Source organism: Pygoscelis adeliae, unplaced genomic scaffold (genome assembly GCF_000699105.1).
Source record: "Pygoscelis adeliae isolate BGI_AS28 unplaced genomic scaffold, ASM69910v1 Scaffold208, whole genome shotgun sequence".
Classification (NCBI taxonomy): domain Eukaryota; kingdom Metazoa; phylum Chordata; class Aves; order Sphenisciformes; family Spheniscidae; genus Pygoscelis; species Pygoscelis adeliae.
Genome location: NW_008825290.1, coordinates 1265290 through 1287654, shown reverse-complemented (window position 1 = coordinate 1287654; position 22365 = coordinate 1265290). Strand labels below are relative to the sequence as shown.

The window sequence follows — 22365 nt, the reverse complement described above, 5'->3', positions numbered from 1 at the left end:
TGTACAGACAGCGTGTGAAGTTAATTTTCACAGAAAACCAAGCAAAAAAATGGAGCTGGATTGAATAAAAAATTCTAGTCATTTTTTCAAGTATTTTTTCCTCCATCTCTCGGTACAGCTTGAGTGGAAATTAAGAACTGCTTCCAGGTCCTCTATCACATGCTCCCTCAGATGCGCTGATTAGATAAATGAAGTTACTCTGCACTGGCTTCCAAAGCAATAACGGGTGACAGACAATGCATTGTAGCAATGTCTCTGGTATATAAAAGATGTGACTGTAATGGCAGGTTGACTGCAGATTCTTAAATCATGTCTTTTTAATTTCTTCCCCTTTTATGCTTTTTTTTGTGGAACGTCATGCGTTTAAAGAAAGCATGAGCAGTACCAGATCTTGGCATTGCAAGCCAGGTCTAGCATTTGTTCTTATCAGATGGGACTTGGATCAGTCCTTGGGAGGTGTTTAATATCCTGTGAAAGTTGATGTGAGTTAAATCTTTCCAAAACCTGGCTTCTCTGCAGAGCCACCTTAAATGGCTTCGCGCACACACACACATGCACAAATTAGATCTGCTCGTTTACTAAATGCTGAAACTCTCTTCACTTCTCCATGAGAAGCAGGAGTCTTCTTCCATCAGTGTTATGTGTCTGCTGAAGGCTTGCAAGGGGGGAAGAAATACACTCTGGTATCCACTGGAAGCCAACCTGCTTGGTAAGAGGCATGTTCTGGCTTGTATCTTGGTCTCATAAAGGCTACTGCTATGCAAATATCTATCTACATAATTTTGGTTGGAAATGGTTGCTTGAAACAAATTTTCCTTTTAAAAGTAATTTTGGTTTCTTATTAAAAAGAAAAAAATAGAAGAACAAAGCACCGAGTTTTCTGTTGAACAATAGGCTATTGTATCTTTTATAGATCTGTTTCCTGTGAGTAAAGCAGCAGGTGGTTATGAAATTATACGTGCTTTAGAAGGGTTGGTAGATAAATGAATACAGGCTTTAGAAGAAAAGAAGGGGAGATGTGGAGGGTGTGGGGAGATGAATTTCATGCTGTGTGTATTGGGGAGAGGAAATTAAGAAGTACAACTTCCTCTTGGAAAAACCTCGAAGTTTGTACAAGTTTTCCCTGGCTCAGATGCCAGGAGCAATGACTGCACAAGTGGATGGAGGAGATGCCACAAAAACCTCTGATGGCACAAGAAGCTGCAGTTGGTGGAGCACGTTCCCAGCCTGGGGAAGGGATCGCAGCATCGTTGCAGTGGGGACGGCACAAGTACTGGCAGCAGGTTGATAACGCACTTGGGGTGGTTTTTTTTCCACCAGAAGTAGCTGGGAAAATGGGAGAAAGTTCAGTTGTCGTCTTTGGGGCAAAGACTTTGATCCAGCAAGCACGGTTATTGTAGGGCATGGCCATCCACTCTGGCTGTGCTCTCAGAAAGTTTGTGATAAGAGAAGTTGAAAACATTTCCGCAAGCCCTCATTTGTCTTCTGTGTAACTCATGAATATGTGCTGTGAGGGGATTTGTTGCCAGTGAAGGGAAAAATACGAGGCTCTGCTTCACAACAGGCAGCCTCTGCCATTTGTACCACAAATTTATTGGTATGTGTATTTATGAAATTAGGGAGGGGCTGCTTCCAAAATAACTTGGTCCGTTCCAGTTTGAGCTCACTGGTTAAGGGGAAAATTTTTTAAAATCTTCCTGGTGCAAAGGAGGGGAGAAGCATTTCAAAGCCCTGCTTGGGTCTGCGTGGCTGCCATGGGAGAGTTGAGTTGAGGGTGCCCTGTGCTGACTGAGGTAGAGATAAGATCTGTGATGGGCGCTGGGTTTTTCACCGGCATACTTCCAAATGCTCCACCCCACCTCCTGGAGAATAAAAAGCCAGGAAGCACTGGGCCTTTTAAAGGTTGGGGGGTTTTTTTGGTTGCAGCGAGCAAAACAGTGTCATGACAATGAAATTGTGCTGCAGAATCCTAAAGCAAAAGTGACATTTTTTTTTTCCTTGTTTTTAAGCATTTCACAGGAGCATGGGCTGCCTTGCCTAAGGATTTAGTGTATTTGTTGCTGTATGCTTGGGCTAGTTTTGTGTAGGGCAGGATCATGAACTCTAGCTCAACTTTTGCAGCATTCTAGGAAAAGCAGTCCGGAGATCACTGGCAGATGTTTTTAATCCATTTGTTTGGGTTCTATTTTATTTATTTTCTTTAACTTTTCTGATACAGAGCTGGAGCAATGCATTTCTGGTCATGGGAAAAGAACTGAACATTGTATTGGGCTTAATGAACTTATGTACAAATTTTCCAAGGGCCTAAGGAGCTTTGGATTTAGTTGAGCAGAAGAAAATTAAAGCCACCTGCTGAGGAAGGTGGGACCCTTCATGGAAACAGAGTTCTTGCCTGAAGCGGAGACACGGGAGGAGCTCTTGGGCTGTGGTGGACTCCATAATTAAGTAGTTTCAGGAAATCATGCAATCTGTTTGTAACATTATTCAAAATGGGCTTTTTGTTTTCCTGTCCTAGTCTCTAGATCTACTTGTCTCTTGTGTCAAGGGCTAAGTGCTTTGAAGATGGGAGGCCACCGCTCTGCCTCCCTCTTGTGCAGAGGTGACACAGCCATCTCCGACCTGCTGGGTCGGTGCTAAAATAACCCAAACTGCCCTTAGGGGCATGTGCTGGAAGTTCGGTTGTGTAGAGCCTTGCAATCAAACCCAAACACATTACTGGTGCATAAAATGCCACCGGGTGTGATGCCGCATGGAGTGTCAGCCTGAGGAGAGGTGGGAAGGCTTATGTTACTGTCCTCCTCTAATGATGGTACAGCCCCTGGCCAGGCTGTAGTGGAGGCTGTGTAATTTGGGAGCTAAACACCAATTTGAGATTCAGAATGGGTGTGCATGGATATATCTCTTTTTCCCTCTCCTCCTTCTAGCAATATGACAAGTTTTTAAAGGTGATTAGGTGCCTAAAGATACAGATTATCGTCTGTTTTTGAAGAACACGTCTGCATCTTCAGGCACTCAGATATCTTTAAAATCCCGGGCCTTGGAGACTACCTCCTAGGAGGCTGCAGTTTGAATCATCACTAGCTGCCTGACCCACTCTCATGTACCCCTGACTGCTCTTTACCTTACTACAGATAAATGCCTCCCCTGACTTATAGAAATAACTGTCCTCAAAATGGATCAAATCACACTTAGTTTTAGTCATTTGGGTTCCTGCTTCCAACCTCGTGCTTTTATTCTAGCATAATACTGGCTTGCGTTAGCATGAACAGCTTTTGGTTCTTAATGCTGTTTTAGTATTCATTTCTCTAAACAAGGAGTGCAATTACCCTATGGCAAAATAACTGTCTCCAACTGTCTCTTTTCCATTAAAGAAGTGGGAGGTTTTACCTCTTGGTCTTCTCACAAGATTAATGCACTTTCTCTGCAGGAACTGTCTTAAAGCGATCCAGGAATCTGAACAACTTGCAGACAGCAAGCCTAATTGTCACAGAATCTTATTTAGCCAATGCTGATTTTCATTAAGAGGTGATATCTTAATAACATAGACTAATAATTCTTCTAAATGAAAAAAAAACCCTTCCTTTTTCCCCCCACAGGCAGGGATGATGAACTCCTAAATCAGTGCTCTTTCTGAGGAGGCTTTTTTTTTTTCCCCATTTTAACAGAGGTTGGCTTGTGACCTAACTGATGTCAGGAGATCCCGGTGCTTGTGCTCACATCCCATTGGAAATTTAACTAAGAAAAGTTGTGGTGTTGAGGTTGGTTTTGCTGCTGGTTGCCACAGAGAGAGAATTTGGCCCAGGACGTCTCCACTGGCTCCATGAAAGCTGGGGGTTGATGGGGTGTCTCAGAAAGGCATCAAGTCAACCTTGGTGAGGGTTCACTGACTTGGGCAACAAATGGGTCAAACCATTCTGGAAGTCCAGGGATCCCTGATTCAGGGAAGTTGTGGATGTCCTAGGAGTTAGGATTGATTTAAGTGTATGCAGCTGACCCCTGCAAATCAACCAGCTGGCTGCTAGACTATTAATGGGCAAATGAGCATCTTGGTTAGAGGAGAGTCTCCTGTTTGTACCCTCAGCCAGAAAGCAAGGGTGGCGAGGTAAATTCTACCTTACTATTAGACCTAAGAGAATCCACATCAGACACAGCCATGGGAAATCAGGAGACCAAATTCTGCTGCTCATGGAGAAACTTGTCTTTTCTATTAGTGCCCTAGTTCTTAATCCAAAAAACCAACAAGATCCAACCCAAAAACACAGTGGCTATCAGAAGGACAGACCGTGGGGCCTGGCAGACAGGGAGGACATTGCACAGATCCATTTCTCTCTATGCCTCCTGGTTAACTGAGTTTATTCCCTTTCTGTTTGGATTGTAATTATTAACAACTGTTATTCCCCTCTCCTTTCTTGACTTCTCCCCTAAAGTAGGGAGTAGAAGTAGATAATCCCTAAAACATTAAGTGGTGCAAAAGCAGGGAGAAGTGGTTGTGCTGGTGGCAGAGCAGGTGACAGGATATTTTTATGGCCCTGTGGCCATCGCTGGAGCTGATGTGCTGAATGGCATGTATGAAGCAAGCAGCAGAGCTCCGGTTATACAACACCATGCTGATTAATCACCAAGAGGCTAATCTCTGGCCAGTTTTTGCTCTCCTTACTGCCGCTGGTGTCCCTCTGGTACCTCCCAGTATGGTCCAGGGAGGGGAGGATGGCTGCACCTCGCAGCTGGGGAGTCTGGTTTCTCAGGCAATACATTCAGTTGTGAGATGCTAAGCCAGGGAATGGAAAAAAAAAAAAACCCTGAGTAAAGCAAGAGCAGGCAATGAAGCAGTTCAAATGTCTCCTCACCTTTCTTCTCCCCGCCCCCCCCCAACTCCCTGCTTTGTCTTGTGCACAACAGGGCTCTTCTGGAAATAGATGGTTTCTTACTGAAGCTGAGCTGCCTGCTCCACTCAGGAGGCAGACTTGGTCTGATCCGGACCACCTCTTTTGCAGTTGCGGCATTCCCGTGCTGGGCGCTTGCCGAGTGGCTGAGCGGTTTTGCAGGGCAGTAGCTACTCCTCGCTGCGCTGTCCTGAATCCCGGCTGGGGTTTCCCCTGTGAGGGAGGCAGAGGAAGACTCAATCTGCCAATTTTCTTTTATTTGGGTGAAAGTTGCTGGAAAATACCCATATTTTGCTGACCTCTCCCCCCACCTCATCGTCCCTGGAAAAACCTGTGCCACTTTCCGTGCTGACTGTCAAGGGGATGGTGCCTCTGATCGGGGTGTTTAGCTCCTGGGTTGTCTTGCCTGGGAACCTGGATGCTACTGGCACAATCTCAATTAAACAGGGACAGCATAAAATATTAGTGTCCTGTCTGGAGGTGACACATTGCACTAGAGCCACTGAAGTGCCATTGACTACAGACCCTGCTGAGAGCTGCGATTAACTGTCTGGCAGCAAGGTGGTATATTGAGGTTTGCCCTTGACCTTCCCTTCTTCCTGCCCCTGGTACTTCAGCTAAGCAAGGAGATGTTTTTCCTACTCCTTCATCTGTCAAGTTTGTTTTTGAGGGAATGATATGGGATTATGTCTTCTTTTTTGTCGCTGTATGAAATGTGTACTACTGTAAGATACTGTTGCTGCAAGGGAGGAGAGTTCGGGGCCATGTGCATGGGGGTGGGGACTTGGGAGCTCTTCTCTCTCTGGTGTTAATAAGACAATGAAGTGGCAAAAACTATTGTCAAAGAACTTGGAGGAACTTTTCTATATTGTCACAGATTCCCATGGGATCAATATACGGAAAGTGTTGTGCTCTCGGTTTTTTTGAGGGTCTTGTGTACTTGGTGAGCTTTTCTGAAAGATCGACAGCCAGCATTAATACCGCTGCTTGGAAATCACCAGTTACACAATTTTTTTCTTTGGAAAATTTTGGCCCACTTGGTGTGAGAGAAAATGCTTGAAAAATACACCTCTAATGGCTCCAGCACTGATTGCTTGCAAAAAGAACCCGCGCAGGCTTAAAAAAAAAAAAAGATATTTTCCCAATTTTAGGGAGTAGAGAGATTCATGAATTTTCAGTGCTTGGGTTGGTGCTGCGATTTGGGCTGACTGAGCAATCAGGCTAGTTACCCCTCGCCTCTGAATCGATGCTGTGCTAGGCAGGAGAAATGACTAAGAGCACAAAGGGAAGGAATTTCTTTTTTTAAAAAACAAAGTATCCCCCCCCCCAAAAAAAAAAAAAAGCTCAGAAAAAAGTGACTCCATTAATACCAGCTTGAGTGGCAGAGCAGGAAATCGGCTGAAAATGAACAAAGAGCCACGCGGCAGGGATGCTAACGCAAGCAAATGCTAATTCACACTTCGGCAGGCGGCATGTGGCCGCTTCCTTTCCTGTTCAAACATTTTAGCCAGATAATGAGCGAAAAAAACCAAAAATTTTTCACATAATCAACTGAGTTTGGAAGGGAGAAGCAACAGAGGAAGGGGAGCTGTGATGCTAATTATTTGCTGGCTGATACGGCTGTCAATGAAGCAGCGTGGGACTGTGTGTGGGGGTGCGTTGCTAATTGCCGGCAGCGGCTGTAGCTCGGGTTGCTGCTCTTGGCCACTTGGCTGGAGGTGGAATCTGTTGTTAATGCACGGGCAACCTGGTTGCTTGCTGAAATGGAAGCCAAGGCACGTTTGCCAACAGCTATTGGGGTAGGGAGGGTAACCGTTAGTAAACTGGGGTTTTATGTCAATATTGATTGGTGTTGCGATGGGGAAATGAAGTGTAGAAGGGTGCTAGTGGCTGTCTGGTCCAGAGCGGTGTGTTTATGTGAAGCAGATGGTTGACTGCTTTACTTTGCCAGCAGATTATGAAGTTGGCTTTGAACCATCTTGCGTGGTTTCCTGGGAATGCAGCGATCCCGTCCGCAGCAGAACGTTGCTGCCTTGAGCACGTTACCTGGGGTAAACGTAAGAGCTGGCAGTAATGCTCTCATGTGGAAGGCGGCTGTGTGCTGGGGTGGTTCTCACCATCCGCAGTGTCCCGTGTGACCGAAGGCACACTGATGCTCCAGTGGCATTGAGAGGCTCCAGCCCTGGATGTCCCAGGGTATTTTGCAGGTGCCTTTTGCAGACTTAGCTCCAGTGCTGAAAAAGCAACCTCGTGCTGGGTATCCTGAACTGCTGTTTTGGGGTTCCTCTTGGAAGAGGATTGAAAGCTCTGAATCTTTATTGCTATCAAACAGCTACTGAAGAAGAGATGGCATGGGGCTTTGCTTTTTTTTTTTTTTTTTTTAAATATTGGATGCTGGAGCTAAACTCTGACCCAAGTAAATTAAACTTCTTTGCAGAGTCATTAAGCCCAGATTAACCTTGACCCTGGCCTTCCCATCACCCAAAGAACTATTGCTATTAAAAATGCAAATTTCATTTTCAAGCCTTCTGCTCTTGGAGTTGATGCCAGGCTGTACCAGCACCCATCTGAAATCAATAGCTCGCCTTGGTGCTTGCTGTAATTCTCTAGCCAAGTGCTGCTGCTTTCACTGTCAGCACTGAGTAATGCTGCAAGATCTCCATGGTCAGGACGGTGCTGTTTTATTCTCTCTGTTCTTCCCCTTATTTTTTGAAAGGCAGAGCTTTGTTCCCCTGTTTCACAGAGGTCCTGGATGCTTGGGTATCAAGGTTCAATGTGTTTTGGCAGCAATGGCTTGGCATAGCTTGGTGATGGTCTAGTGCCAAGTGCTAGTTCTTGCTTCATTAGAAATCTTCAGTTTAGTGGTGATGGAAAAGCATTCAAGTGATGCAGGAGAAGAGTCCAGGGTCTGGATATCTACATTGTCCCTCTATGGGCTGCAAAATTTGGGTTGAAAAACTAAATTATGTTTATTTTTCAGCTGAAACTTTTTATGCTTGCAAATTTGAGTCAGCCAAAAGTTTTCACTGAGGTTTGTCAACTTGTGAAATTACTTCAGCTGGGGCAACAAGAATTAAAACTAGATTAATTTTTTTTTATTTTGCTTTTTTGGACATTACTATAGGTGGAACCTTATTTCATTTTACTTTTAAAAAAACGTTCAAGCCCTCGAGCAAAATTCCCCTCCTAGTGCTTAAGTGTAACCCACGTGGTTCAATTTACACCATCATTTTTCTGTTTGTGGGGAAAGTGGGCTGCCAGCAAGCTGAACATTGGTTTTGATTTCTCTTTGTACAGACCACTGCCTGGAATGGGGCTGAACAAAAGTCGTTGTTCCCTTTGTAGGCAGTGAGACAAAAACTTCTCTGTAACTTAAATACAAGTTACTTAAGGGCTGTGGATAGGAATAAATGGGTAAGGTTTTCGGTAACCCATATTTATACTATCACGTACAACTTCTAAACCTTCACAGGTATTGAAAAATTGGGAAGGGCAATCCAGGAATTGTGGTCACTGAGAACAGGAGTTATTTGATACTACGTGGTTACTGGAAATTATTGATTGAAAAAGTGCCGGCTTTTTAGGAAATGCCATAACAATAGACATTTTGGATGGATGGCAATGAAATCTGTAGAAGCATGCTGCCTTATCTGCAAATAACCTCTATGCCATATAGGAGTCTTCCAATAGGAGAATACAAAGATATTTAAATACTTTAAATTTCAACTTATGCTGGATGGTGCATTTACAGTGCATAATACTATTTTCTCTTTTCTCTCTTTTTTTTAAATCACTTAAGAGAAGGTGCTCTTTATATTGTACAGAGGCTGGAACAGCAGCAGGAAAATGTGACTTTGAAATAATGGGATCTATAAGAATAGGCAATTTCGTTCAAGTATAGTGATTTAGTACCCTGTTAGTGTCCTGATGTATAACTCCATTTCCAAAGACCATAAGTTTCTTCACAAGCATAACGACAGGTGTAAAACTTGTGAGACTAATGCCACAGCTTTCTCTGTCCTCAGGTGTTCCACATTGTCATAGTTTCACCCCAGCTGGCAACTAAGCCCCACACAGCCACTCGCTCACTCCCCCCTGGTGGGATGGGGGAGAGAATCAGAAGAGTAAAAGTGAGAAAACTCGTGGGTAGACATAAGAACAGTTTAATAGGTAAAGCAAAAGCCGCGTACGCAAGCAAAGCAAAACAAGGGATTCATTCACTCCTTCCCATCGGCAGGCAGGGGTTCAGCCATCTCCAGGAAAGCCGGGGAAGACAAACGCCATCACTCTGAACATCCCCCCCTTCCTTCTTCTTCCCCCAGCTTTATATGCTGAGCATGATGTTCCATGGTATGGAATATCCTTTTGGCCAGTTTGGGTCAGCTGTCCTGGCTGTGCCCCCTCCCGGCTTCTTGTGCACCCCCAGCCTGCTCGCTGGTGGGGTGGTCTGAGAAGCAGAAAAGGCCTTGACTCTGTGTCAGCACTGCTCAGCAATAACAAAAACATCCCTGTGTTATCAACACTGTTTCCAGCACAAATCTAAAACGCAGCCCCATACTAGCTGCTATGAAGAAAATTAACTCTATCCCAGCCAAAACCAGCACACACATAACAACAGGAGTAAGGGAATTTTGCTCTCTCCAAACAGATGAGCTCCAAGAGGAATAAATCAGATAACGTTATTGCCTTCTTGTTTCTTTCCCTTCCTCTCTAAAAAGCAAGATAGCCCACACAGCGCACTGTAAAGCCAGGGCTGGTAATGTTTTTTTTTCTTGCCTACAGTCTGTGATACAGATGTGATCCCAATTCTGTTGTCACCAGAACAAACTTTTTGAAGTGGTCTGGTTCTGTTGTTTGTTGCTTTTGGTACTAATTTCAGCTTCTGTGTTTGCTCTGCTCACAGACGATGGCCCTTACTTGAAGGGGAGCAAGGACTCTGGTGGGATGGACGCAGCCCTAGTCTCCAGGAGGCAAAGCATCCCAGGTAAAGGAGGGGATCAGCTCCTGCTCCAAAACATCGGGGCATCCATTACACTTTACCTGGCTACCCCTGAAATGGGTAACCCCTCCCCCAAACACCCATTTTGGTGCATCTATCAGCAAGGCTTTTGCTGGAGGGCAGAAATGGATGGTAGTAACTCATCTCAGTGAGTGGGATGTTACTGGTGCAATCACAGTCTGGCGTGGAGCCGTTGATGGTGGTTACAGGGAGCTGGGAAAGGACTGGTTCCTGCGCTGGGCTGACACCCAGAAAGAGGAAAACAGCAGCAAAGGAGAGAGGGAAGAAGCGCTGCCGCATCTGAGCTTGCTGGGCGCAGAGGGAGACTGGCAGTGTCTGGCAAACTTTGTATTTCCCACGTGTGACTAAGTTTATTTTGACATTTAGTCAGTCACAGCAGACTTGTGTGTGAGATAAACCCTCCCATGCAGAAACAACCCCGGGGGCTGAAGAGGGAGTGGAGAAATGGTAATACATTTGCTGCTGTTGGTGCTGGGCTTTGTCTGCCAGCAACATGCCAGCAGGTTTGGAGGGGCTGCTCTGGACAACTCATCTCCTTCCTAATAAAGCCCAGGGCTTGATTTTGACTTTGACCGTTAGTGACCCAGTCACAGGTTTGGTTTAGTGTGTTGTAGGGGATGTGGAGGAAACGGGGCTGTTGCTTCATCATTTGGCAATTTTTCTAGGGGATATTCTGCATCCTCTGGGGCTGCTGCAACATGTTGCCACCATACCACAGCCCTGATGGAGACAGGCTGACTCCCTGCTCACAAGGGCCAGTCTGTCCAACAACCCCAGCTCAAGGCACCTCAACAGGGAGGGCAAAATTCAGGTGTGCTCTTCCTGCCCTCAGATGCTTTGAGCAGGAAAATCCAAGCATATATACCAATAGAAGAAATCCAAGACTACTGTCATATGGCACTTAAAGATTATGTCTTGAAGGACCAGATCCTGCTTAACCAGCTTACTTTTACATCTGTGTGTGTCTGTGATAGCGGCAGTAGATTTATAGCGGCATTGGTCAAAACCTTGATAGATTGATCTCAGGGACTTGCCTTTTTTCAGAGCAGTGATTTCTCCTTGAACCCATAACAATGGGTAATTGCACTCTGGGAGTTCTCATTTTAAAGACTTATCAAGGATCAAAATTAAACCCTATTGAAGAGCTAATAATCTCCCCTTGCGGCACCATCTGTGTTGATCAGTCCTGTGTGTAGTTGAGAGGAAATTTGCAGGATAGTGCCGGATGGTGTTCCTTCCAGCACGGTGGGGAGCCCCCACAAAGTTTCTGGCAGCCCCTGGGATCCCGGGTTGGTGAATTGAAAACTAAGTTACTGTAGTTGGCAAGGGATCAAAACTGAGTTTAAAAAGCAGAAACATTATGGACCTGACATTTTACAACGAGCTGCCAGTGCTGCGTTAAATGGGTGCCCAGCAGTGCCTGAACACCTTCCAGACTGGCACTAGATTGCAAAAAGGTTCCCCGCTCGCGTTAATCAAGTGCATGGATTACTCTTGAAAGTGCTTTACAAAACAGATAGTGCACGTCAGGACTCAAAGTGAGGTGCAATTTCTGGTGTCATGGTGGCATTACACAAGGAGCAAAGTGCTAGTGATGAGGCACCACAGTGCCAAATGACACCATGTTTTCTCTCAGTGAAAGAGGATGGAGGGGGGAAGCCCTGCACCAGCATGAATCTTCTGTGTCAATATGTTATTTAAGAGACCCTGCCTTGCTCTGGAAATCATAGTGTGCAAGAGGTTTCAAATATTCCCTCTCCAAATAGAGCATCTCATTTAAGCCTGATGGGGTTTGCTGTGCAAACAACCTCTTGGGCCATTTGCAGCCTGGGTTTTAGGCCACAGCTGTGGGACTGCTGTTTGCCATGTGCTGCCAATGCCCATCACCACCTTCCCCTGCATGGTCTTGGAGAAAGGCGCCCTGTGTGAGGGAGACTGTTTTCCTTCTGTAAAATTGTGGGAGATTTCAGTACACCAGAGGTGGTAGAGGTGGATGGATCATGTTGTAGACAAATTTTGCAAAAGCTTCTTAGAGGAGGCTCTGGCAAGGCATGAAAGTCATCTGATTTGTCCCAGGGCTAGTCCTCCTTTGAGCAAAGAGTGCGAGTGCCGTCACGTGGATTAACACAGAGCTGCCTTTTGCGAAGGCCGCAGAGCTCTTGGTCTTTCCCTGGGCGGGTGCTGGCTCTCCTCCTAACTTACTCCCCTCCTCCACGTCAAATCCAGAAGTTGGAATAGTTTAGGGATCCTGTTTTTGTAAAACTCAGAGATGAGCTGTAACAGGATCAAAACTGGCATCAGGTCGGGCTTATATATGGTGCTGGACAAACAAGAGTGTCATCTTGGACTAAAGGAGTGTAAAAAGTACACTGCCTGCAGCAACCGGAGAAGCAGCACTGGTGCAGCTGGCGTGGGGTGTGCATCCCCTAAGCCTGACCCTGCCATACGTATTATGGCTTGCAGTGCATGTGGAACCAGTTATGTTTTAAAAGTGGCTCATGTCTTCAATTCCAGCTGTAGATGAGGTGGGCAATATGGAGGAAGTTTAACTTAGACCAGGTGCAGATGGGTGGGGAAACTGCTGTGAATGAATGTTCATGCCTCCCCCGTCCTTCCCCTGCTGATGGCAGGATCCCACCCCCTCTCCACGTTATGTTCTTTATCTCCCAACTGTATTGATGTCTCATGATATTTTTTTAAAATCACAATATTTTAAGAGCCACCTTGTTCTGTACATCCAGGCAGCTACTGCAGGTCCACAGCATCTTCCTACCTGGTAACTGTGACCGCCTGTCATGCAGCCCTCCTAACACCCACCCCGCTCCATAGCAAGCATAATTCCCGAGGTAGTGTCCCTAGACCACTGCCCAGATCCCATCACCAGCACCTTGAAACACAAAGTTTTTATGCTCTCGGAAGCCCTCACTCTGCCTTGTCCTGCTTGGTCTTGCCTGCAAGATATGCATGCAACACTTTCCCTCCACTGCTGCAGGTCCACCAGGACACACTTCTGTTTCACAACTTCGTTTTAAATAAACTGAAGCTAATTGTCTAAATCATCCCAGGTCTGCTCTCCCACCACCTGTAGGAAAAGGGTGTCCTTGGGATTGGGAGGAATGTGCCTTCCACTGAGATGTTTGTCTTTATTCCTGATCTTTCAGAGGAGTTCAGAGGGGTCACCATTGTGGAGCTGATTAAGAAGGAAGGAAGCACCCTTGGGTTAACCATTTCAGGTGGCACAGACAAAGATGGAAAGCCGAGAGTCTCCAATCTGAGGCCGGGAGGACTGGCTGCAAGGTGAGAAACCAAAATGGGGTGCAGAGAGCACAGTAAAACTGGAGAGGAATTAGTTGCGTGTTCCAGCTACTGAATGAGTATGGTTATAATTAAAATAGTTGGCACCCAACTCCCTTTTTTCAAGTGCCGTAGAATGCAAAGTTGTTGCTTCGGTAAGTAGAATGTCGTCTGTTTTGAGTTATTTCCCATGCTCTGTGCAATTATGCTCTGAAATTTTGTGTAGGGATATTTGGGATTCTGTGAAATTAGGCAGCCTTGTCAGGAGAGCTGCGTGGTACAATACATATTGATCAAGCTAAGTGGTTTGCTATTGTATCTGTTCTGAATACTGAGTGTGTAAGTAATGTTATTGGCTCAGAAAAGGAATGGGAGAAGAAAGGCTTCAAGAAGCAGAGAAAGGGAAGGAGTAATTGAACAATTTTGCAGAAAACAAGCAAAAGGAAAGATGTTTTCTTTTTCCGTGCTGGATTTTTTTTTTCCAGACAGCTATCGGTATGCTTCTCTTTGACTGATTGCTCTACATGAATGGGAATTGAGCAACAAAAACAGAGGTTGTGAACATGTATACCGTGATTGTTGCTGTACGTACAGATCTGAACACTTGTCACTGGCAAAGATAGCTTCAATTTTAGCACTTGTCTCTGATAGCAGGCACATGCAGTCAGAGAGCTAAGATCAGCCCAACGTTGGTGGCTTGTTCAGGACGTCCCCCAGTTACCAAAGATTCACCAGGCACATCCAGGCTGAGCGTAGCAGAGACTTTGTGCTACCACTGCTTTTTTTTTTTTCTTCACAGAAGTGACCAGCTGAACGTTGGGGATTACATCAAGTCAGTGAATGGCATTAACCTGACCAAGCTGCGGCACGATGAGATCATAAGCCTGCTGAAAAATGTGGGCGAAAGGGTAGTGCTGGAAGTAGAGTATGAGCTTCCGCCAGCCGGTGGGTGCCTCTCTGACAAAGCTACTCTCTTTTCTTGGCTGCTTTTTGTCCTGAGGTACAGATGGGCTTGCTTGTGCATTAGCCGTCATGGCCAAGGCAGTATCCAGGGGCATTTTGACGTTCTGCCTTCATCTGCTCGCAGTGCCACGATAGATGCTGCAGAGCTGTGTGCAGTTGGAGCAGAGGCTTTTTCCAGCACAGTGGGTGCCTGTTCATGCACACCGGAGGGAGATGGCTGATTAGGTCTGTCTTGCCTTGGAGTGACTTGGTAGCACAGGCCAATCTGCCTCCTGATGCTGCTTCAGCTTGTTTTCTTTTTTCCCCTCTTGGACTGTGGCTACCGGAGGTTTTATTCAGTCCTAAGCATGTATTGCCAGATCCTCTTTTCTGAACTGCGGCAAGTGCTGTTATTCCTCAAGATGCTTTGAAATGTTACGTGTTTTCAGGAGGGAAACGGAAGCAATCTGCTTTCCAGCTAAGGGGCCCTGGCAGAAGCTGGCAAGCCCAACTCACGTTAACAGGGGTTGTGTCCTGACATGGGAGACTGTGTGGTCTTGTGCTCATTTCTTTGTTCTGATTAAAACAAATTCCTTGATACAGTTTCTCATCACAGTCTTTCTGTTGTGAAAATGATCTCCCCAGTTATTACTTAGTTACCCAGATCAATCGGAGGATGATTGGACAGAAGAAATAGAACAACTAAAAATAAGGCAGCAGGAAAAACAAAACTAATGAAATCTAAATATTTTGCCCCCAATAGGAAGCTATCTTACGCTTCATAGTTTTGCTATAGCTGCTGCCTTTACATGAAAAGTATTGAATCTATAAATGACCATAGAAAGCCCTAAGAAGAAAAAAAAAATATAATCTGAATTAGCTGAATCTCTATCCATCATCCCCCTCTGTTCTGCTGTAAACGTTAGTTAGCTTTTGCATACAACCCTGGTAAAACAAACTGGCTCAAGTTTTCCATGTTCTTATGCTCACTAGAGATGACAACTCTTAACCTTTCCCCTTAGCTGTGAGCCTGGCTATCAGGAATCTGATAAGTTGTATTTACCAGCTAAGGAGCAGTGCCCATACCGCATGGCTCAATCAATAGCAGCGATGCAAAGTGTCCCCACCTCTGAATGAGCAGGAAGAGCACACTGAAATAGTGACTTCTCTCCAGTGAGATTATTGATGCTGTTGATGACCAATCCAAACAAAGAGGCACTGCAAAATACGGGGAATTGTCAATTATTGCCTTGCTCCAGTTCACTGTGGGCTTTTATCTGTGGTGAGGGTTTGTTATTGTTGTGTGCACCTGCCTGCCTCTCTCTTTCTCTCTCTTTTGCTAGGCAAAGAGCAGAAATATAGTGCAATTCAATAGCTTGTGCTTGTGGGTTGAATTTTTCTTCCCACTTTGTAATTTCCTGCTTTGGAAGAGACCTTGCAAGTCTAAGTCTAGTTATCAGGCCACTATGTCATATCATCCCTTTCATAAATAAACCAAGCCCTGCGTTAACATTAGCTTAGGTTTCACCGCTCCCCACTGATCTTACGAAAGGCTGTTGCAGAACTTCACGCTTGGTTGCTTAGGACAGAAATTGGATGGTTTCCGAACTCATTTGTGGATGCTTTATACCCTTTTCTTGGTATGTGATTATCACCCCTTAGTTGGGAGCCTTCCTGTGCCCTGAGCTTTTCCCTTCTGGAGTATTTCTAGGCTGTGTCCCTGTTAGCAGTCTGTGCACAGCAGCAGGAGCAAAGTGGCTGCATGGGGGACAGTGTTTTGGGGGTTTATTTGGCCTCGCCTGTAGCCTGGTCCTCAGGGCTCCATGCCTGTAAGGAGGTACCATGCCTCCACTGTACGTCTTTTGGGTTAGTTTAACCCTAATTTGGGTGCAGGTTGCAAGCCCTCAGGGTGCTTGGCAGTGAGGACCAATGTGGTCAGTGAGGACAGTGGGGAAATTCACTTCAAAAACCCCCTCCTGGGCCAAGGGGAGACGCTAGCATGGTCATGCCTAGGGGAGCCTTCAGCTCCCATTTGCCAGGTTGAAGTCAAGCTCTTAGTCTTTTTTCTGATTATCCTTGTGGCCATTCATTGCACTTGGTTTGAAGATTAGGAATTGATCTTTTTGGAATGGACCAGGCTGAAATGCCATGTGTGGTTCTGGATGGAGAAGACTGGGAAATTGTCCCATATTCACTGCAGTAGTTCAATAAAACATTCAATAGCAGGGGATGGCAAGAGATGAAAACAGTTTCTTTCTTTTTCTCTTTACATTTGTACATTAAATAGTACTGTGTATTTAACATAAAATTACTGAATTGCCCTGAGGATCAGTTTAAAGGATTCACTTAATCTTTTTTTAAAGTCAAAATATGAGAAGTAAGGGAAAAATGCCCAACCTTTTGCACTGAGGATTTGGGATTTTCATTTTCTTTAAGGTCAGCCGGTGACTTGATTCCTTACATTGCTGCTGGTTTTTTTTTAATAAGTTTCCATCTGTGGCAGAAGCTTCTGGTTTTTGCATAATGCTGAATGCATTAAAGCCAGCTGATAAATGAGACGGTTTTAGTTGAATGTCAGAGTATTAACCAAGACAAATTTGAGGGGAGATGCACAACACTGAGCTGGTGAAATCATCCTAAAACATGATGGTTGGCTCTGACGAAGGTTCATGCGTCCAGGTTGGGCTCTTTTTGCCTCCAAACAGGGAAGATACAATATGGGTATTGGGCTGGACTTTAATTTCACTGCTGTTTGGATGAGTTTTGGTATTATTTTGCAGAGTGGCATGGAAAAGGTTTATCTGGGGATAACTGGGTTTTCCTCTTTTCCTTTAGTGCCAGAGAGCAGTGCTGGCATTATTCCCAAGACCATCGAGGTGTCCCTCTACAAGGAAGGCAACAGCTTTGGCTTTGTGCTGAGAGGTTAGTAGCTTCTCCAGTGAAAAACAAAGAGGGGACAAGCACTGGCAGAGGTGATTTGGGAAGCGGGAAGAGAAAAGTAAGAAGATGAATGTCATAAACCTCAGCAAAAGTGTGTCCTGGAGAGCATCCCGTGCAGCCTTCAAGGACTGCCGGCTGCCTAATCCAGGGCAGTCTTTTTGCTTTCAGGCTGTGTCAGCTGTTATGTGATAAATGTCTCTCCTTTCTCAGCACTCTCATTCAGACTTTCAAACCTCCAGTGACTTACGGCTTTCCCGGTTTGATTTCAGGGGGAGCCCATGAAGACTGGCACAAGTCCAGACCGCTGGTGCTCACCTACGTGAGGCCTGGTGGCCCAGCAGACAGGTAATGCTCGTGTTGCACCTCCAACATTTGCTTTCGCAAGACAGACCAGCAGCTCGCACCATGCTCTTGGATGTGTGTCTGTCTTGTCCTCCTTGCTGGTGCCTCCCCAAGGCTTCTCATGCTGGTGGTGTGGAACGACACAGGTGGTGTGGGACCTGTGGTGTGCGGGGAGAATGGGTCCCGTGCTCATAGGCTGACCTATCTGTAGGTGTTATAGTTATAAGCAGAAACTCCTCTTCCAGAGACAGCCACTTAATTAACCCTGTGCAGATGAAGAGCTGATGCTGTGTTAGAAAGCAGGAGGCAGTCTGTCTATTCTCATGCGGCTAATTTAGTATGATGGGCCTGGTACTATAAATAACCCAAAGTATTGTCCCAAGGAGTGTTCAATTCCTACAAGATCAAAGTAATTGGCTTTTTCTAATATATATGCACACGTGTAGTATACACACGCACAAAATACATAAATATATTATATATACAAAATAGATATAAATATATATAGAAAATATATCTAAATATAAATAAATACATATATACAAAAAACCCTTTTGCCTCTGGCTTCCTACAGGGAAGGTTCCTTGAAAATTGGGGACAGGCTGCTGAGCGTCGATGGGATCCCTCTGCACAGCATGACCCACGCTGACGCCCTCAACATCCTGCGGCAGTGCAGCCAGGAGGCACTCTTCCAGATCGAGTATGATGTGACCATCATGGGTAAGGCCAAGATGGTTGTGGTGGCGTTTTCTCTGATTGCCTGGAAAGTATGTGAAACTAGACACAGTAACTGGGATACTCAGTTTCAGTGGAAAAATTGCCGAGCAGTGCGCTGCCAACATGGGTGTAGGGGGTAGAGTTCAAAGACGGCTTAGTTGAATGCATTTGAAATGCCCTTATCCAATGATGTGTCTCCATGGGAGTGATGACTGGTTTTAGAGGAGGGGGAAGAAGGGGATTTTTTCAATGTAGGCAAAGAGGGCATAGGAGAAGTCGGAGTTAAAGGGGGCTGGAGCGTTCTGCCAGCACTGCAAATATTGCTATTAAAATTGTGCAGGGGAGTGAGCTGCAAGCAGGCAGAGACTTGCTGTGGCTTCAGTTCTGAATTTTGACCCTGCTTGATTCTGGAGCTATTCCCTTTCTTAGAAACATTAGTTCAGATCTGCTTCTGAAATAAATGAGGGGTGATCAACTGATTGACCCCAAATAAGACAGAATTTACTGGAGGGCAGAGGATGGGTATTTCTAAAAAGTATTCTACACAGTAGATATTAAGTTTGAGGGTTTGGAGGGTTGGTGGTTTTTTTTCATTTGATTTTCAGTTTCAAGCCCTGGGAAAGGGTTTATTATTAGCTACTGTAAAGTCATTTTGAGCTGGCTTTGTGACACACAAGCTGTTACTGCAGGGAGCATCGTTAATGAGTTTAAGGTTACCACAGAGTCCGAAGCTGTGTTGATTCTGGAAGCTTGTTGAGCTGTGCGTTAGATTTTGATGTTGCATATACGTCTCCAGAGGGGTTTCTGCCTCCACTGGAGCCACAGGCTGGCTTAGGTTGGAGTCTTTTCCACAAATCATGCAAACCAGTGCAGCACATCTGGGCCTAGGATTCAGTGAGAAATAGGAGTCCGTGGTGATATTGGGTTGTTTTCTTATTTGTCAGTGAGGAGGGAAATAAAAAGGATCTGCAGCTGAGAGAGTTTAATACCATGCCACCCCCAAGGAAAGAGAGCTGAGAATGCCAGAACTTGCTCCGTGCAATGTGCAAGAGGGTTGCACCGGGATAAGGGAGCTCCTCGTGCCAGCCCTGAGGGCTTTCTGCTTCCTTTTTAGTCTCCTTCCCCCAGGCTTTCCCTTTCCTTTTGGCAGAAATTCCACAAGCGTGGACATACTGGGTCTCCCCTGGGGGAGGAGGCTGACAGGACCTGGGTAGCCGTGTGCCATGCAGACACGTACTCCGCTGGGAGAGCTGGAAGGAAAACCTGATGCCTTGGCAGTTGCCTGCACGTTGCTTGGCTTCTGCCATGCTACAGGAGCAGCTTCTCCTTAGAAATTGGCTGGTATTCATGAAAAGAGGAAATGCTTAAATGATGGAAAATGGAAACTACCCAAACCCTATTTTCTACCTTTCTATGTGATTGTGGTAACTCCACAGCAGTCAGTAAGAGGAAGGGGCAGGCGGAGTTAAGGAGGGATTTTGCACAGAGCTGTCAAGTCTGAACAGTAGCAAACAATTCATGGTGCGTGGGAAATGGGCTTTTTTGGGGTTTTGTTGTTTGTACAGTCCCCTGGTGCCTATGTTGCAGAAAGTTGATTGTTTTAAAACCTGACTTGGAGCAAAAATAGCCATGAAGGTGTCTTGGTATTTCTTCTTGAGTAACTCTCCCACCTAAAACTGTTAGGGTTGAGTGAACACAGAGCGATGGCAGGGTTTTATGCAGTGATTCTCCATCTTGTGTTGCTGTACAGTGGACCACAACCAGATACTTCCCAAGATGTAAAAACAGCCCCTTTCTTAGATAATTTCTGCATAGAGAGTGCTTCTCCCCAACCCTCTAAAGCCATATACTTTCCCTGCTTTCTTTTAAGGCAAGATGATGCAGAATGTGTAGCTTAAAACAATCTCTGCAGACAGTTTTGCCAGGCAACAGCTAATAACTGCAATGGGAGATGAGTGCATCATCCCCAAATCACAACTATTACAGACATTCTCTTTACCAGCCACAGGAAGATGATGAGGGAAGGGAAGAGTAGGTGCTGGAAGTAGTGTGGGGATGTTATTAGCCTGAAGGGACCACCCTTAATTCCCATTTTGAAAACTTGGTGAAAGGGCTGGGGGCACATGTGGCCACACAGTTCAGTTGATTCATTATAAGAGCTGGGGACACCACCATGAAGTGGGGCTTGGCCTGTTCATCCCTGGGGAAAATAGAGGTTTTTATATCGCGCTCGCTCTCTGCTGCAGCCGTACACACTGGGGTGGTGTGGGCTGACCCTCGAGGAAGGAAATTTGTTTTTCCACATCTGTCCTTGGTGAGAGACCAAGGCTGCTGTGGGGGAGTGTTGAATCACGGCGTTCCCCAGATGGCTGCGTGGTTTCTCAGTGAAAATTGTGCACTGAAGATGAGCTGCATGGTGCCAGCCCTGCCCTCAGTGCGAGGGACGTGGCAGCTGCTTGCCATCGCCACTGAGCATCCCCCGGCTGTCGGGCTTTCACCAGGGAGGCCAGTGTAGGATGGGGCCGCGGCAGGCTTTTAATCAAATTGGCTGAGATTTCTCAAGGCCACCGAAGGAATTAAATTTATCTGCCATTTCCATTTAAAAGGAGTGCAAACTGGGCATGCACCTCCCTTGGGCATCGGGAAGATCTCTGCTCTTTACCAGATAAATATTGCAATAAATAGATGCTTTCCTACGGTGACACTCTATCTTATGGCCATTTTAAAAAAGGGAGGAAAAAAAGTAAAAAAACAACAAATAAACTGATCAGCCAGAAGCTGGTGGCATTTGAATAGTTACTCTGTAAATGAGCTGTGTGTGCCATGACACGAGGCACTGGGCTGCAAGCCTTTAGGGTTGACTCACAGAGGTGGGAAGCTCTCTGCCAGAGATGACGAATGAGCAGAGTGATCTTCTGTGTCCTTCTCCTCCTCTGCCTTCCCCTGGCTGCCCCTCCGACCATTCATTTTTAGGCTGAAAATTTGTAGGCCTGTGGGGCTCTCCTGCTGATGGAGTGGAGGGCTGGTAGTGTCCCACAAAGGGGTGACCGCTTGGCATCTGCTGGGCGGCAGCAGGGGGTAGGGCCTGACGAGCGGCCCATGAAGTCAAATGCCTCCATGTGCCCATGAAACCGGAGGATCACGAGCCGCTGGGCTGTGTCAGGAAGGGGGCAGCTCCCTGGTTTGGTTCTTCTAGGAGGTTTTGGTTTATTTTGTTTGTATTTGCAAGGGGTGTGTGTCTCTTTTTCCTTCCCCCCCTTGCCCCCCCTTCTCCCCCAAAGGCATTACAGCAGGGAAAAAATCATCCCTACCAGCACACCTCACTTATTCCCCGGGCAAGTGCTCATAACACTTTCCAGCCTGGTTACAAGAGCCATCCCTCCTTAGGGAGGTGAGCAAAGCCAGGTGAGGCTCAAGGAAACCTAGTGCAAGAAGGGAAAAACACCCACAGTATTTCCTCCAAAATAAGCTGCTGAGAGAATGATCTTTCAGAAAATACCTGCCAGCCCCCAGCTTTGAGTGGTGGGGGGTCTTTGAGGGGAATGGGTCTTTGGGACCCTGTCTGACTATCCACTAAACAAGCATATATTTTTGGACAAGTTGTGTGACAGCTGTGCCTCAGTTTCCCAGTCTGTAAAATGGTACCATCTTCCTCTGGGAAGCACAATTCATTGCTTGGAAAACACTTTCAAACCCTTACAGGAAAATCTGCCCAGCCATGCAAGGTAGCGTATGCATACATGGTTTTTCTGTTCCTTGGTAACAAAACCCTAGAGAAATGATGCAAGCTGCTGTATCCATATTAAACTCTGTTACTGGAATCAGTGTTGCTTGTTCTGCAATGGTGTGATTTTTGGCCCTCAGTGCATGCTGAGCAGCATTTGAGTTGAATATCTCCTGAATGCTGAGCCTCCAAAACAACTGCTTAGAGGCTCTTGGCTTGCAAGAAAGGATCTTGCTTTAAGTAAGGTGAGATTTGCTGTGAAACACAGGAGAGCTGCGGATGCCTTTTCCACAGATGCTGGCCGAGGTTGCAGCTGTGCGTGATGGTGCAAGAACACCTTGTGGTGCCGAAGCACCAACATGAATTGACTCCCTACAGTAAGGTTATTGCATGGCCTGCCCTGGCCTCTCCGTGTTTCTTTTCAAATTAGCTTGGATGTAATAGCCCCGTGTTAATCACGCCTCACAAATATTGCTAAATTGCAGACTCCTGACCTTTGATTT

At 45.9% G+C, this 22365-nt stretch overlaps 1 protein-coding gene across 1 annotated transcript in view; it reads left to right on the top strand.

Moving 5' to 3' along the window:
- The first annotated feature begins 9827 nt into the window (after positions 1–9827).
- The window catches only part of GRIP2 (glutamate receptor interacting protein 2), a 59509-nt gene continuing 46971 nt past the window's right edge, over positions 9828–22365 (top strand). Inside the window, exons 1-6 of the mRNA XM_009329947.1 lie at positions 9828–9867; positions 13065–13200; positions 13997–14142; positions 16975–17061; positions 17349–17424; positions 17996–18141. Coding sequence (XP_009328222.1) covers positions 9828–9867; positions 13065–13200; positions 13997–14142; positions 16975–17061; positions 17349–17424; positions 17996–18141 — 631 coding nt within the window. The remainder of the gene's footprint in view (positions 9868–13064; positions 13201–13996; positions 14143–16974; positions 17062–17348; positions 17425–17995; positions 18142–22365) is intronic.